The 17003-nt window shown below is 40.5% G+C and overlaps 1 protein-coding gene across 1 annotated transcript in view; it reads left to right on the top strand.

Moving 5' to 3' along the window:
• Positions 1-14684, top strand: part of fam171b (family with sequence similarity 171 member B) — a 51088-nt gene extending 36404 nt beyond the window's left edge. Inside the window, exons 4-8 of the mRNA XM_072259625.1 lie at positions 2508-2666; positions 5513-5683; positions 7607-7723; positions 11674-11794; positions 13243-14684. Coding sequence (XP_072115726.1) covers positions 2508-2666; positions 5513-5683; positions 7607-7723; positions 11674-11794; positions 13243-14623 — 1949 coding nt within the window. The 3' untranslated portion in view covers positions 14624-14684. The remainder of the gene's footprint in view (positions 1-2507; positions 2667-5512; positions 5684-7606; positions 7724-11673; positions 11795-13242) is intronic.
• The last annotated feature ends 2319 nt before the right edge of the window (positions 14685-17003 follow it).

Genomic DNA, 17003 nt, shown 5'->3' with positions numbered 1-17003 from the left:
TAAGGCTGTCTCACAACCCTTATCTTTGTGAATGATGGTAATGTGGCCCCACTCTTGTTGCTTTATTAATGAACAGAACATAGTCTTATTCTCTTTATTTGAAGTTCAAAGAAGTAAATCCACACTATTAGCAGGATTTCTCTCATCCTGTCTACAGACCCTCACCTCAGCCATGTCTGTTCCTGGGGAGAAACCCAAAAGGCAAAGGCCAATAATGGAGGGAGGGCAGTGGGGAGGCGGGGTGGGGGGTGGAATTGGTGGAGAATCGTGAAAAATTTCTCTCCCAGTGTAATCAACACTAATCACCATTCCAAGAGATTGCATTGAGCAGAGTGAATGATATTGTTCACAGGCATAGAAAGGTAGAAACCTAATGTGGACAAATGGATTGATCTCGACGGGCAAAATACAGTGACACTTTATTAGGTATACCTGTACACCTGCTCGTGGAATGATTACTCGTGTCTCACGCAGTGATTTGAGTATCTCAGAAACTGCTGCTCTCCTGGGATTTTCACACGCAGCAATCTCTAGAGTTTACAGAGAATGGTGTGAAAAACAGAAAAAGAAATATCCAGTGAGTGGCAGTTCTGTTGGTGAAAATGAATCACAGGAGAATCAGCTGGTTCAAACTGATTGGAAGGCAACAGTAACTTGTAACAGTGATGTGTAGAAGAGCATCTGTGAATGCACAAAATATCAAACCTTTAGATGGATGGGCTACAGCATCAGAAGACCATTGAAATACACTCAGTGGCCACTTTATAAGGTACAGGAGTTACTTAGTGGAGTGATGATTGAGTATAGACAGAATAGACATGGTGGCTGAAGGTCTTTGTGACTCTGTTTCCTGTGAACCTGTTGTGGGATCTGAGTGTCATTTCCTCCAGTCTAATATTTGGGGGTCCCAACAAGATAAGCAGCCTTGTGTGGCTTTCCTGATATTATAGGAAAGATATTAGCATGGATAGGAGATTGGCTGACTGCTCGGAGGCAAAGATTCAGAATAAAGGGGTCCTTTTTGATTGGCTGTCAGTGACCAGTGGTGTTCATCAGGGTCCATATTGGAACTGTTTCTTTTCATGTTATGTGTCAATGATTTGGATGAGAGAATTGATGGTGTTGTGGACGACACAAAGATAGGTGGAGGGGCCTATCTTGATTAGTCAGGGTGTCAAAGGTTAGAGGGAGAAGGCAGGAGTATGGGGTAGAGAAGGATAGTAAATCAACCATGATGGAATGGTGGAGCAGACATGATGGGCCAAATGGTCTAATTCTGCTTATACGCCTTATGGTCTCTTAAAACTTACACAGTAGTTCAAGTTTGATAGATGAACAGCACCAGATCCATCAGTAAAACACAGCATGATCTAGCCCAGGTCTTAAATTGTAGGCTGTATTATAGATGAGGCTTGTGCATTTACAAGAAGTGAACAAATCGCTACGAACACGATCTTGCTGTTTGCAGGAAAGAGGCCTGTTAATTTGTTCCTTCCCTTGTAACATTACGTATTATTTTCTATGTAAACAAAATTCAAAGTTCAAAAATTCATTTATTATCGAAGGATATATACTGTATACAACCTTGAGATTTGTCTCCTTAAATGCAGCTACTAAACAGAGAAACCTAATAGAACCCAAAAAAAAACCGTTAAACACCCAAACACCCAATGTGCAGGAAAAAAAATGGTGCAAACAATAAAATTAAATAACATTCAGAATTGAAGTTCATGAAAGTGAGTCCACTGTCATGAAGCCAATCACAGCTGATCCAGGAGCCCATTAATTGCAGGCCACAGAGATGAGTAAATCTTGTGAGGAGCAAGCTGAACACTGGCCCATCCATCGCCTTTGGCTCTGATACCCTGACGTTTTCAACCTGGCGAGGCTCCTAAGTTGGTCAAACTTCAACTTGTTCCTTGCCCTTGGACCGGGGCACTGCTGTTCCGATTTACTCTCGATCCCGGGACCTTGCTGCCTCAATTTGGGCCTTACCTGACCTTTCCAATCTGGTCCGGTGCCTAAATTGGTCAAACCATAGCTTGTTCCTCTCGGGCCTGGGCACCACTGCCTCGACTCTGCTGTTTCAAATCACCACCAAGCTGCTCCAGAAATAGCTAAACTTTGGCTCGTTTCTCGCTGTTGAGTCCGGGCCTTGCCACCTCAATACAGCCTGTACACGCCACACTGCAACCGCCTTGTACCTTCGAGACTTCAGCTCACCCTGCTAAAATGCCAGCTCATACAGGCAGTTCAAAAGCTCAGCTCCAAAAAGAAAGTTACAGGCTATTGATTGCGGTGATCGTTTTTGAGAAAAAAATGTGATTTATAAAGTAGTTGGTAGTTTTGTTTGCTACCAGCAGTGGCATCTTAAAGAGTGGTACTAGTTAGCCAATTTTATACTAGTTAGCCAATTCTATACTAGAGAACTATTGTGTTGTTATTAGTTGGATCCTTAAGTTTCCTTTTCTGTCATTCCTAATCAAAGATGTTGTGATTTATTTTAGATGACGGATCATATCCTAGTGTCCAGTTCCCAAAGGGATTACTGAAACTACCGAAGAACACATACGTTTCTAATCTAACAGCCTATCTCACAGCTCCACAGCTTCCCTGGCGAGCAGACAACTTTGTCCATACAATGGGGACCTTAATGAACAAATCAAGTAAAGCCTTAATCATTTCTTCTGAACACAGCTTTCTCACCTTGTCATTCTAGATTTAATTGTGATGTTATTTCTATAATAGCTCGGATATCTTGTTACATCCGGTAATCCTCAGGATTGGAGTAGGACAGGTTGTCTTCATGGTTTGCTTCTCTATCTTCACACATTGAGAGAAAATGTGCTGCTATTCTTTCCTTGCAATGAACGGAGGTTATTGGTATGTGATACTGGATGCAGGATTGTCACATATTTGAAGCAGGAAGTTTAAAGAAGCTTCCTAAAACTAAAACATTTTATAGGGTCATTTCTGTAGTCCGCCTTCCTAAAGAGAAATGTCAAATATAGAATGACTCAGTCAAGAAAAGGAGCTAACAATGTGCAAAACTGCTCAATTTTTACCATGTATTTCCCACTGCTGAACCACTTTCTGTGATAATTTTGCACTCTTTAGAATGGCTGTAATGTGTTCACATGATAAGCTTATCACTGCAAATAGAGTCACTGTGAGTGAATTGGACTTTCTTTGTGTTTGTTTTCCACTCAAATTTATCAACCTAAGGATCTCATCCTTTTTTCATAATTCATATATTGTGTTGAGTTTTTTCAATTTTTCTTGTTTGCTCTTCTACTTATTCCTGTGAAGAACGGATTAAGTTGCTTTTCCTGATGGATGTTCCTCTCCCTTTCTCTGGAACCAGATCATGTGAAACCCCACAGTAACTTCAAAAATAAGTGACCAAATAATTAGTTTTATTGATACTGGCTGAGGGATATGTCTTGGCCAGACATCAGAATAAATAAACCTGTTCATTAGTTAGCTGTATAGATTTTCTTTAGCTTCCACCAGAGTGGGTAGATGAGATTTTAGTCTGATATCCTTTATGAAAGCCAGCATGCCTGCAGTGTAATGTTCTGTTGGTACTGCACAAAACTCTTGGCTAATTTATAATTTAAGTGTTATTAGTGGGAATTCAGCTACTAACTTTAGATTTGGAGATGTGATCCAGCTTTAACGTTTTAATCTTTGCATTAACTTAATGGCCTTTCATTAATCATTACATTAGAAAGTAATTGAGACCAAAATTGATCAGTTTAAAAGGGTTTGTCAAGAGATTCTGGATCTCCACAATAATTCCAACAAATCTGCATCTCTTTTTCAGATACTTGAAACAAATATAATTGCATAATTAAATAATCTGGTGAGAAAATGAATTATGTTAAGAATTTTATCAGGACAACCATTTATCAATTGTGGCAAACAAATGGGTTGTTGCTATGATTCTGTGGTCATTGTGGATATCCTTTGTAGAATGATAAATACACATGCTCTGAAGAGGCTTGTAAACAAAGGCTTATTAGACTGACACCAGGCTTGTGCAGAAAGATTAAAGCAGGTGGTCCTGGGCTCCAGAAAAGAAGAATGAGCATGACCTGATAGAAGGCTTTGAGAGAGTTATTGTGGAAAAGGCACTTTCACTTGCTGTCAAGGGCAGAACACAAGTAGTGCAAAAATGGAAATAGAAAGTAGTGAAATAGTGTTCATGGGTTCAATGTCCATTCAGAAATCTGGTGGCAGGCGGAAAGACGCTGTTCCTAAATCGTTGAGTGTGTGCTTTTCTGCCCCTCCCTGATGGTAACAATGAGAGCAAGGCTGATGGGGGTCCTTAATGATGGACAACGCTGTTTTTGAAGCATCGCTCCTTGAAGAGTCCTGGATACTACAGAGGCTGATGCTCATGACCGAGCTGAGTACGGTTACAGCTCTGCAGCTAACTTCAATCCTGTGCAGTAGCCCCAACCCCCCCCCCCCATACCAGACGGTGATGCAGCCAGTTAGAATGCTCTGCACAGTACATCCGTAGAAATTTTCCAGTGTTTTTGGAGACATACCAAATCTTCTCAAACTCCTAATGAAATATAGCCGCTGTCATGCCTTCTTTGTTGGGTACAGGTTAGATACTCCAAGTGATTGACAACCAGGAACTTGAAATTGCTCACCCTTTCCACTTCGGATCCATCTATGAGGACCAGTGTGTGTTCCCTCATCCTACCCTTTCTGAAGTCCACTTCAGGTCTTTGGTCTTACTGATATTGAGTGCAAGGTTGTGGCTACGACACCTCTCAACTAACTGGTCACTGATAAGTCCAGCAGGCAATTCCTTAATTGAAGTGTAAATAGAGTATAGAAGTGGGGGGAGCAAATAGAATATCTAAAGGAGAATCAGGTAAGGACCTGAGTGGAAAAGGATTAATGGCGCATGTTGATGAGGTTGGTTAAAAATAGTAGGTTGAGACATAGACAAAATGGCTTTACCTATGCTGTAACTTATTTGCTTTGGCGACTTGGCAGAGGTTGTTCATTCATTAAAACTGAAATATTTTGGACTCAAATACAATGTAAAATTCGGTTTTCCCACAAGAAACTGCAGAAAACAAATTAATAAATTCAGGGCATCATGAAATTCTCCTTCTGTATACAGATAGTTATAAATTAATCATTCATGTAATAATGTGTCTGACTGGTTTGATTATCTTTGTAATATTTCGGACAATTCCCTGTCCCTCCCAATTTCCCCAACTCTCACAAGCTCCTCCACTAGTTTCTTGTGTTACCTGATACACTGCTTTGTGGATATGTATAGATGTTTATGTAACAGGAGACAAGTTCTGCATTATCTATATGGCACCTCCACTTCTTGGGGGTTTTGGGAATAAATATATTGATATCTGTCTTTAAATGATGAACTCACATGTTGCAGATTGTAGAAATGTCATTTCATGTTGTTGTGGGTGTGTTTCAATTTTTATTTGTAATGATGTATTTAACAAAAGAAATGTCTTTACAGGGCTGAAGAGCATCAAACTGACGCCACTGGCTGCCATTAATGTTGAATTGTTTGCTGCTGGGAAGTACGTAAAGGTGGCGGGATCCATCCACATTACGTTACCCCTTGGACCAACTGATCTGGTGACGCATGCAGAAACTCTTCGAGCCTGGACGTTTGACCTGAAAATTGGTACACGAACAGTTTCATTTGTTGTCCTGATTATCTTGGATGAATATGGGGGCAAATACCTTATTGATACAGTGACACTTGAATTGGCTTGTTAAAATGCAGAGGATTTCATACAATAGGAAGGAGAGAAGCTTTGGTGGTGCTATATTTCTATAGTCCCCATGATTTGAAAGGATACCATTCATTTTAGTTTGGTAAATCTAAATGAGAAAATCCATTATGTCATTGAACCTCATGAGGCCATTGCCCATTGGTCTACCCTCCATTCTACGCCCACTCTAAAACTAAATTGGTCTTAAAATGACCAAGGGCTTGGATTTGGCCCTTGTGTATTCATCATTTTCATTTTCATTGTGTAAAACTAAGAACAACTTAGAGATTTCCTTACTTGGAGTAACTCATTGTGTAAATTCCTATAGTTTCTGTCTGATTCAGCATTTAGAAACCATAACCATAGAAACTACAGCACAGAAACAGGCCTTTTGGCCCTTCTTGGCTGTGCCAAACCATTTTCTGCCTAGTCCTACTGACCTGCCCACGGACCATATCCCTCCATACACCTCCCATCCATGTATCTGTCCAATTTATTCTTAAATGTTAAAAAAGAACCCACATTTACCACCTCGTCTGGCAGCTCATTCCATACTCCCACCACTCTCTGTGTGAAAAAGCCCCCCCAATGTTCCCTTTAAACTTTTCCCCCCTCACTCTTAACCCATGTCCTCTGGTTTTTTCCCCTCCTTGCCTCAGTGGAAAAAGCCTGCTTGCATTCACTCTATCTGTACCCATCATAATTTTATATACCTCAAATCAAATCTCCCCTCATTCTTCTACGCTCCAGGGAATAAAGTCTTAACCTATTCAACCCTTCTCTGTAACTGAGTTTCTCAAGTCCCGGCAACATCCTTGTAAACCTTCTCTGCACTCTTTCAACCTTATTTATATCCTTCCTGTAATTTGGTGACTAAAACTGAACACAATACTCCAGATTCAGCCTCACCAATGCCTTATACAACCTCATCTTGCCTTCTCTGCCATCTTGAAGCTTTCTTCTTTGCAATCATTTTCTGTGAAATTTACGTACAATAAACTACAATTACTGCTTAATAATCACTCTGTGCCACAGAAGTAATAATTTCATGTATGCTGATTTTAATCACTTCGGAAGCTTCTACTGTGTTGGGTGTAAATTCTTGTCTTTTATGTCTGTAAAATGCTGGAACTTGTTCCTTCTGGTTTTCAGTCCACGAGGATTCTTAAATATCATTACTCAGCAAGTTTGATAACACGATGGCTGTGCAACATTAGCCATCTCTGGGAACTGATTCCTGATGCACGACCAATATCAGAACGGGGAAGTTCATGTAACTAGAAATTGCTGTATCTTTCTGGCCCACTTGTCATGCTTACTATGCTAATAACTGCAAAATCCAGGGGAAGATATTTTCTTCCCCCATGCCCATGATAACTGTGTTACATTTAGCCCATGTGCTGACTCCCAGCAGAGCAGATCATCAGACCAATTCTGTCTGAATCCCTACAACCCATTCTTTCCAGAATACCCATTATTTAACCCTCTTTTGCCACTCATGTAAAATAGATGTAATGTATATAGCATCCAATTAACCTCCCATAATGTCTGTGCGATACAGGAGCAAATCAGGGCACCTAGGGAAAGCCATGCAGTTACAAACTCCGGATAGACAGCACTCGAGGCTAGGTTCAAATCACAGTCCTTGGAGATGTGAGGCAGCATCGTAACTGCACGACCACCTATTTTACTAAAGAGGAGCATCAATAAAATTTTTTTTTAAAGAATTTAAAGATTTTTTTCTCTCTCTGATATTGGTTACTTTATTGCAGCACCTTAAATTTAATTTGCCTTTGATAAATGCCTATTTCCTAAATATTCTTTCATCAAAGGTGCCTGGGTAAACCGAGGACGCGGAACGGTTAGGAGAGAAGGTGACCAGCTTGTCTGGACCTACATAGCCCCTCATTTGGGTCACTGGATAGCTGCCCCTTTACCATTAACCACAGGTGAATGAGTACATTTTGCATTTATTTTTTCCATCTTCCTGCTGAATTCTACCTGTTGGTTTTAGCTTTGGTATTTTACTGGGAGTATAAAAGTTGTAGTGATTGGACTGGGACATTGTTTGGGTAATTCACTTGATTCTGCACTTTGGTACAAAGGGACTTTATTTCTATGTGTATTGTTTTATTTGTGGACCATTCATTGTCGTATTATCATGATAATTATCTTATTATTGATGGGTGCTGGATGCATGCAGACCAACAAAAACACTATGTCATTTTTCTTGACTGACAATTGAATTAGCTTCATTAAAGCATGAGAGACACTTGAGATTAGCGGTAGTTACAGGTTAATTATTCATAATTATAGAATTAAATGTCCAGATTCCATTTGATAATACTCCTGCGAAAGCATGTTGGTGCATTTGGAATGATTACATTTTGCTCAGCTGTTTTCGGTATGTTTAAAGATGCTCAGCTGATTTTCTTTTCTTTTCGAAGGAGACGTTAACCTTGTCTGACAGTATCAACAGCATTTTACTCCCTATTCGGTCTAAGCTGCCATCACACAGCTTATTGCGTTACAGTAATTGCATTGTCACAGACAACTAGTTCTTGTTTATAATTTTATGCTGATCACCGAGGTGTTCAAATTGAGTTTTATATTCTCATGACTGAAAAATTAAAGTAGTCAGTTGAGATGCAAAGTTTGTGACAACTTGGATACACAAAGGCATTCAACATAGGAACAGACCTTTCAGTCCTTCCAATTCCATGCCAACTATAATTTATTCATTTGTACTAACCCCATGTTATCCTTTTTTAAAATTCTCCCGATGTTCTTATCATAACCACCCCCACCCTGCCTGATTCTTCCACGTACGTACTCAAGAGGCAACTTGCAGTGTTACATAACCTACCAGCCCACCATCCTCAGGGTGTGGAGGGAAACTAGGGCACTCAAAGGAAACCCATGCAGTCATGGGGAATATGCAGGTCCCACACAAACAGCATTAAAGGTCAGGCTTCAACCAGGGTCACTGGAGCTGAGGCAGCAGCTGTGCTTCTTATGAAAATGTAGATTATTTTTAATTTCCCCCCTTTATTGTTTTTCTATTTCACCTGAAACAGTCAGATCTTATTTTGATCTCCCTCTAACTATGCTGGTAGGGAACAAATTTCCATGTAATCAGCAGTAGTGAATGGACAGGGCAATTTCTCACTTATCATTCCGTTTGTCTTGCCTTCCTGTAGATGTGCAGACGGGTTAACAGAGATAACCTCCCAACATTGTTGATTCAATATAAACACTGATTTTAACTAAGACCATAAGATATAGGAGCAGAATTAGGCCATTTGGCCCATTGTGTCTGCTCCACTATTTCATCATGGCTGATCCAATTTTCCTCTCAGCCCCAATCTCCTGCCTGCCCCCTTCACCATATCCCTTCGTGTCCTGACCAATCAAGAATGTATCAACCTCTGCCTTAAATATTCATAAGGACTTGGCCTCCACAGCTGCCTGTGGCAACAAATTGCACAGATTCACCACTCGCTGGCTAAAGAAATTCCTCCTCACCTCTGTTCTAAAAGGCCATCCGTCTATTCTGAGGCTATATCCTCTAGTCCTGGTCATTCCCACCGTTGGAAACATCTTCTCCACATCCACTCTATCAAGGCCTTTCACCATTCGATAGGTTTCAATTAGCTTACTCCTTGTTCTTCTGAATTCCAGTGAATACAGGCCCAGAGCCATCAAATGCTCTTTATTTGAGAAGCCATTTAATCTTGGAATCATTTTCATTAACATCTTTTGAACCCTCTCCAATTCCAGCACATTCATTCTAGGATAAGGGGCCTAAAACTGCTCACAATACTCCAAGTGAGGCTCACCAATGCTTTAGAAACATAGAAAAAATACAACACAATGCAGGCCCTTCGGCCCACAAAGCTGTGCCAAACATTTCCCTACCTTAGAACTACCTCGGCTTTACCCATAGCCCTCTATTTTTCTAAGCTCCATGTAGCCATCCAGGAGTCTGTTAAAGACCCTATCGTTTCTGCCTCCACCACCGCTGCCGGCAGCCCATTCTACGGACTCACCACTCTCTGCGTTTCTAAAAAAAAAACACACAAACAAACATCTCCTCTGTACCTACTTCCAAACACCTTAAAACTATGCCCTCTCGTACTAGCCAATTCAGCCCTGAGTTAAAGCCTCTGACTATCCACACGATCAATGCCTCTTATCTTGTACACCTCTATCAAGTCACCTCTCATCCTCCATCGCTCCAAGGAGAAAAAGCAGAGTTCATTCAACCTATTCTCATAAGGCATGATCCCCAGTCCAGGCAACATCCTTGTAAATCTCCTCTGCACGCTTTCTGTGGTTTCCACGTCCTTCCAGAATTGAGCACAGTACTCCAAGTGGGGTCTGACCAGGGTCCTTTACAGAGTCTCAACATTACATCCTTGCTTTTATATTTATGTCCTCTTGAAATGAATGCTAACATCACATTTGACTTCCTCACACAGACTCAACCTGCAAATTAACCTTTAGGGAATCCTGCACAAGGACTCCCACATCCCTTTGCACTTCAATTTTTTATATTTTCTTTCTATTTAGAAAGTGGTCAACCCTCTCATTTCTTCTACCAAAGTGCACACTTCCTGACACTGTATAAGTGGATCATCCTGCAGTAAATTTTCATAACTCTTATTCATTCTAAATGTCAATAAATAAGGACCAATGTAATTTGTTGGTAGGTTAATTTCTCCCACTTTGAGACTGTCCAGTGATTTCAGTTTCACATGAGTCATGTTATCAATCAGAATGGGTTAAACATTGATTATTGTTATTTCGAAAATTTCTTTACAACAGCACGTATATTTATATAACACTGAGTAAATCGATCTTTAAGGTAATGTTATCAAATAAGATTTGGCATCCTGTACGCAAGGTGGAATAAGGACAAAAAAGCAAAAACGTAGTAAGGGGACTGGGAAAAAGTTCTATTCAAAAAGTTCAAAGGAACATCTAAACAAGCCTGATGCATTTTGGAAACAAGTCCTGTGGACTGATGAAGTTAAAATAGAACTTTTTGGCCGCAATGAGCAAAGGTATGTTTAGAGAAAAAAGGGCGCAGAATTTCATGAAAAGAACACCTCTCCAACTGTTAAGCACGGGGGTGGATTGATCATGCTTTGGGCTTGTGTTGCAGCCAGTGGCACGGGGAACATTTCACTGGTAGAGGGAAGAATGAATTCAATTAAATACCAGCAAATTCTGGAAGCAAATATCACACTGTCTGTAAAAAAAAAGCTGAAGATGAAAAGAGGATGGCTTCTACAACAGGTTAATGATCCTAAACACACCTCAAAATCCACAATGGACTACCTCAAGAGGCACAAGCTGAAGGTTTTGCCATGGCCCTCACAGTCCCCCGACCTAAACATCATTAAGAATCTCACAGAACTAGAAGCCTTTTTCAAGGAAGAATGGGCGAAAATCCCCCAAACAAGAATTGAAAGTCTCTTAGCTGGCTAGAGAAAGCGTTTACAAGCTGTGATACTTGCCAAAGAGGGTGTTAATAAGTACTAACCATGCAGGGTGCCCAAACTTTTGCTTCAGGCCCTTTTCCTTTTTTGTTATTTTGAACTGTAAAAGATGGAAATAAAAAAGTTTTCTTGCTTAAAATATTAAAGAAATGTGTCATCTTTAACTTTCTGCCTTTTGGAAATCAGTTCATCTTTTACTGGTTTAGCTATTCACAGTAACAGAAATTTTGACCAGGGGTGCCCGAACTTTTGCATGCCACTGTATGTTGTCTGCTATGTGTTTGGTACAAACATGTCAAAGTATGGATTTGATACATAAGTGTGCTGATTTTGAATCACAATGGAGAGCACCACAAATACAATGTATTATTAAGACTTTGTTTTCTTTAATCCAGGTACAATTGGTCGTATTGCAAAGGACATAAGCAGCTACCATACAGTGCTACTGGTGGCTATATTAGGAGGCACTGCAGTGATTCTTGCTGGTTTTGTGGTTGTGCTTTTCTGTTTCTGCAGGTAGGTAGTTGGATTTCTCCATAAGTTAATGCCCATGTAGATGTACATATGAGAAAATATATAGAATTACAGTTTAGGAGTCCATATGCCCACTCAGAATTCCCATCATTGGCACATCTCTACTTACAAACGTTTGTATTTCCCAGTAAACTATTTTCCCTTCTGCCCAGAACTTTCCTCAAATCTGACGCACGTCTTCACTGGGGGGTGGGGGGGGCTGCAATCCACAAAACCCAAAATACTGACTGTCAGCATGTTTTTGAGATGTGGGGCAACATGAGTTATAAGTAGGAAACCCACATACTGTAGTCACAAGCTGAAGATGCGAGACAGCATCCTAGGTCAGGACTGAATCTGGGTCCCTGGAGATCTGAGACAGCAGCACTAACTGCTGCATCAAGGTGTCTTATAATGTAGATAAATAATTACTTGTGTGTATTACTATACAACTAAAGTTATTGAGGAAATTTGACACTGATTTTTATTATGAGCAGAACTTTAATACAACTATCTCTTTTAAACTGGTGAGAGTAGAGTTGAAGTGTACTGTTCTGGATATCCTGGGAGGCTTTGATCTGTATGGAATTCTAGTTGACATAATGTTTGATTGTCATTTGAAATGAGGGTCCCTTGTTTTACTTTCTATCATTTGTTATTATGCTTAATTTTCCAGAAGAAAATCCTATCTTTTTTTAAAACAAAGATTAGTTCATAGTAACTGGGGCACGTGGCCAAGTGGTTAAGACGTTCATCTAGTGATCTGAAGGTCGCTAGTTCGAGCCTCAGCTGTGGCAACGTGTTTGTGTCCTTGAGCAAGGCACTTAACTACACATTGCTCTAGTGTCTGTGTGAGGAGTGGCGCCCCACACAGACTTCCAATCTGCGCCTTGTAAGGATCTTTGCTTAATAGGTGCCCTAATCAAAATTCTCTGTACCTCAATGAGATGTGAATGATTTCCCACTCGGTTTTGTATATTTATGGTGAGAAAAATCAGTGATCACAGCATAGTATGCATTGAATTGTCCAGTATCGATGGTGGGCACTGAGTTGATTATTCTGTTGAGAAGATGTCAACTTAGTCCCCCTTGGCCACTCTTTCTCCATAGACCTGAAAGTTGCCCATGATAAATTTGTGTCTAACCCTCCAAGACTGGGGAGAATGACATTCCCTGAAAATTGAATCATAAAATCGTAGAGCACCGATACAGAGCCCTTCAGTTCGCCTTGTCTTTGCAGCCTGTTATGCCTGTCATTGCTAATCCCATTTGCCTCCACTAGGTCTGTATCTCTCTGTACCTTTCCTATCCAATTAGCTGTCAAAGTGCCCCTTAAACCGTGTTATTGTATCTACTTCTTTCACCTCATTTTGCGATTTGTTACTGATAACTACCACCCTCTAAGTGAAAAACTTGCCCCTGAGATCTCCTCTGAATTTTGTTTTGTACAGAGGACGGTACAGTCACCCGCACAAAAAAACGCAAGTCAAGACTAAAATGGATACCTCAAAGAAAGACCAGACCACATCAACCAACCAAGTGAACTTGGCTCCTGGCACCAAAGAAAGCTCAAGACCCGACGAAAAGCCTGCTGTGCAGCACCCTCCTGCCAACTCCTGTAGTCCACAAAGGGAGACGCCCCAAAAAGAAATGAAGGAATTCTGTAAACAGGTGAATAAATCTACAGAGAGACAAAACAACGAGAGCTGCAAAATCTATGTTGAGAATTTCACTGTCCGATCTCGGAAAAAATGCGGGGACAAGATTTATCAACAGGCAGTCAGCCACCCGGACAATGTCCCCAAGAATGCATTGCAGATGAGACATATAAAAATGCTTGCACGGAGGAAGGAAATGGTCGATGAGCAGTACAAAATGCAGCACACTGTAAACGAAGAAATGTACCAGTTACCTCTTATTTCGAACAAATTATTGCCTATTTATAACCCAGCTGTGGCTATCATGCAAGCCCAAGATCATTATGGTACTCCAGAGCAGGTTTCTAGGTCAGCTACCTTGCCCAGAAACAGGCAGATGGTCTATAGCCCATTGGCTGAGCCACTTACCAAGGACAGTTACACACAGACACTTCCTAAGATGCCTTTACACTCTCAGCAGCAATCAGATTCCCAGAGACAACAGCAGGTTCTTCAAGTGCAACAGGGCTATGTGAACGCAAAGCAGGTGCTGGATCCCAAGCTCTCTGCCAACTGGGGAAGGTTCAGTAACAACCTGCTGGAGTCTGTGTCTGTTCCTGGCACCCTGAACGAAACAGTAGGAGTGACACCATTTGCCACTGAACTGCAGGGTATCTCCGAGCAGACGTTGCTAGAGTTGACCAAAGGCAAGCCTTCGGTGCACCCTAGAGCGTGGTTTGTATCCCTGGAGGGGAAGCCGATACCGCCGATCAGACATTCATGTGTGCTCGTTCAGAAACCAAAAAAAGCGCATAGCAACGACACGAGCCTTGATTCAGGTGTTGATATGAACGAGCACCACACCGGTAAGAGGCCGGAAAAGGAAAAGACTTGTGCCAGAGCTGCAGCTGCCTTGAAGAACCCTTACCCAGAAGATGTAGAGCTGAGCGGGAGTGAAAGTGGGACCACAGTATGCACCCCTGAGGACCTCTCCTTCAGGCAAGGCCCGGATATGGGCAGTGGCCAGTTGGGTGAGGTCGAAGAAGAGCAGAGTGACCAGAGTTTACAGGACGAGGAGATCATTGTGACCCCTCCCCACAGACAAGGGCGAATGAGTACTGAAGGCGAGGGGGACAATAGTAAAAAAAGCATTTGGCAAAAGAGAGAGGAGCGACCTCTGATCTCTATAAACTAGTTGAGTTGCTTTACTTCCAGACCTTCACAATGGAACAAAAGCATGTTTTTGGTTCAGTGGTTATGCAGGTTTTTATGCACTCCATTTTATTGTTGATTACAATTCATTGTACTGAATAAACTCTTTGTATGTGTATCTTCTAGATCTTTCATTAACTTGAATATACTGTAAATACACACAGTTATCAAGCACCAAGTATACATAATTTGTGTCCTTTAGACTTTGGCCCCAGAATCTATACATAAATTAATTTAATAAGATTATCTGAACAGCTTCTAGTATATTTTTACAACTAAACCTTTGTGTCTTTTTTCACAAAGCAATTTACCCTGATCTCTCACCTCTGCCACGATGGATTTTAAGTAAGAAAGAAAGCAATTGAATCCTCCTTTGATGTTTGTTAATATCTTGTTGTCAGAAAGTAGTTATGGTTAAGTTTGATTTGGGTCTATAAGGAATAGTTTGTGTGGTGCCCACAGGGAAACTGATCTAAGAATTTAATTAAATTCACACTGAAGACAACAGGCTTAATTTAAAACTACATTGATAAAGGGATGTACAATCTTGCCTTCAGGCACTTGTCTTGATTTAAACATGACATTTCATTTCATAATGTATCCCCTTTAAATTTATTTCCAAAGCTTGGTGCAAATATAGTTTCAGATGATTTTATAAGATGTGAAACCATGTACATGTTTCTTTTTAAAGTCTAATCTAAAAAGCACAAATCTTGCAAAATTGCTAATGGTTGTGATACTTTGCATGTGACTTTCGGAGTAGGAATTCACACTGCAATATTTAGAAAACAGAGCAGATGTTTGATGTTGCATTCTGTGAGGCTAAGGCTCATCTATAAATAGAAGAGTTACCTAGCTTACAGTTAAATCTGATAAGGCTAAATACGAAGCACTTTTTTTGAGTCACGTTAAAATGTAGAAAGCACAATAAAAAGACTAAATCATCACTGAGTTCTAAATCCAGTCATAACAGGTATCTCAATTTTTATTCTGTGACAGAGGTGGGCAGAAAACATTGAAACAAATTGGCTTCAGAGCTTTGACAACAAACCACATCAAAACATAGAGTATACTTGTTCTATTTTATGTTGATTCCCCAGCTATTTTGTGGCATCCATCTTGTTTCATTTTAATGCCAATTTGCAATTGATGTCTGTTAAGATCCTGAGAAATCACTAGGCATTTTAAGCTGAAGAAAAGCTGCAATTTGAAGTAGTTCTTACTGAAATCTTTGTTTTTAATCTGTCCTCATTTGCCACAATCTAGGCAAATCCTGAGTGAAATATACTTTCATTAAATTGTTCAAATAATTCCGCTTATCTTGGCAACTATGTGTTCAAAAGGTTGGTCTCATTATTCTTGGAGCATATCTTGAGCTGCTTGAGTTTTCACTTCATTCATGACGATGCAGGAACTAAAGCAAGAGCTTGCTATTTCGTGAGACATTGGGAAGTATTTTATTGTATTATATGTTTTGAAGAAAGTGTTTGCTAATTCCGCGTGGTGTTTAGCATGGTTGCATGTTCATAATTTGTTCATTACCCAAGCCAGTTTTGCCATAAGACTCTTGTATTTTGTGTGATATTTCCAAGGAGTAGTGAATTACATTCGGAATTGTTTTATTGCATTGTTGAAAACCCAATAAAACTGAACTAAGTTTTGTTTACATTGGTGTTTGAGTCGAATGCTGCTTCATAGCACCATCAGCTGCCCCCTCAATCACTAGTGATTGATAGTGGATGTTGGGATAATTAGTCAGATTGGATTTTGTCCTGCCTGTTGTGGGCTGGACATTCCCAGACAATTTTCCACATTCCCTGGTGGTGTCACTGCTTTGGAACAGCTGAGCTAGAGGTCAATTCTCAAGCACAGCTTGTCATCACTGTAACTGGGTTACTGTCCAGTTCCATGACCTTAACTACATCCAGTGTGTTCATCATTTTCTTGCTATTGCATGGGTAAAAATGGCAGCTGAACTTCAGTGATAATGAGGGAGAGAAAGCCAAGATGGATTGTCCATTTTGCTCTTCTGGCTGCAGATGGCTGCAAATGGTTTGCAATTTCTGGCATTCAACTTTTGGGCTCCATCTTATGAGGATGGAGTGTTCACAGAGCACCAACTTGTTGGCCGAATTGCTAACCCCATCCATGTGGGTATGATGTAGTTGCAGAACTTTGATCTAGCCTGGTGATTGTGAGATTGCTGAGCTCTATTGCATTTTGCTTCTACCATTTAGCAAACACTTGGTTAGATTAACATGTCACGTTTAGGTATGCCTGATGCTGCTCCTCGCATGTTCTGCCTGCCCCCTTCATTTGAATCAGCATTATATGAGTTAAGTGATTAATTTCATTTATATTGG

Source organism: Mobula birostris, chromosome 6 (assembly GCF_030028105.1).
Source record: "Mobula birostris isolate sMobBir1 chromosome 6, sMobBir1.hap1, whole genome shotgun sequence".
Lineage (NCBI taxonomy): Eukaryota > Metazoa > Chordata > Chondrichthyes > Myliobatiformes > Myliobatidae > Mobula > Mobula birostris.
Note: the sequence above shows the minus strand (reverse complement) of the source record. Positions and strands in the feature narration are given on the sequence as shown.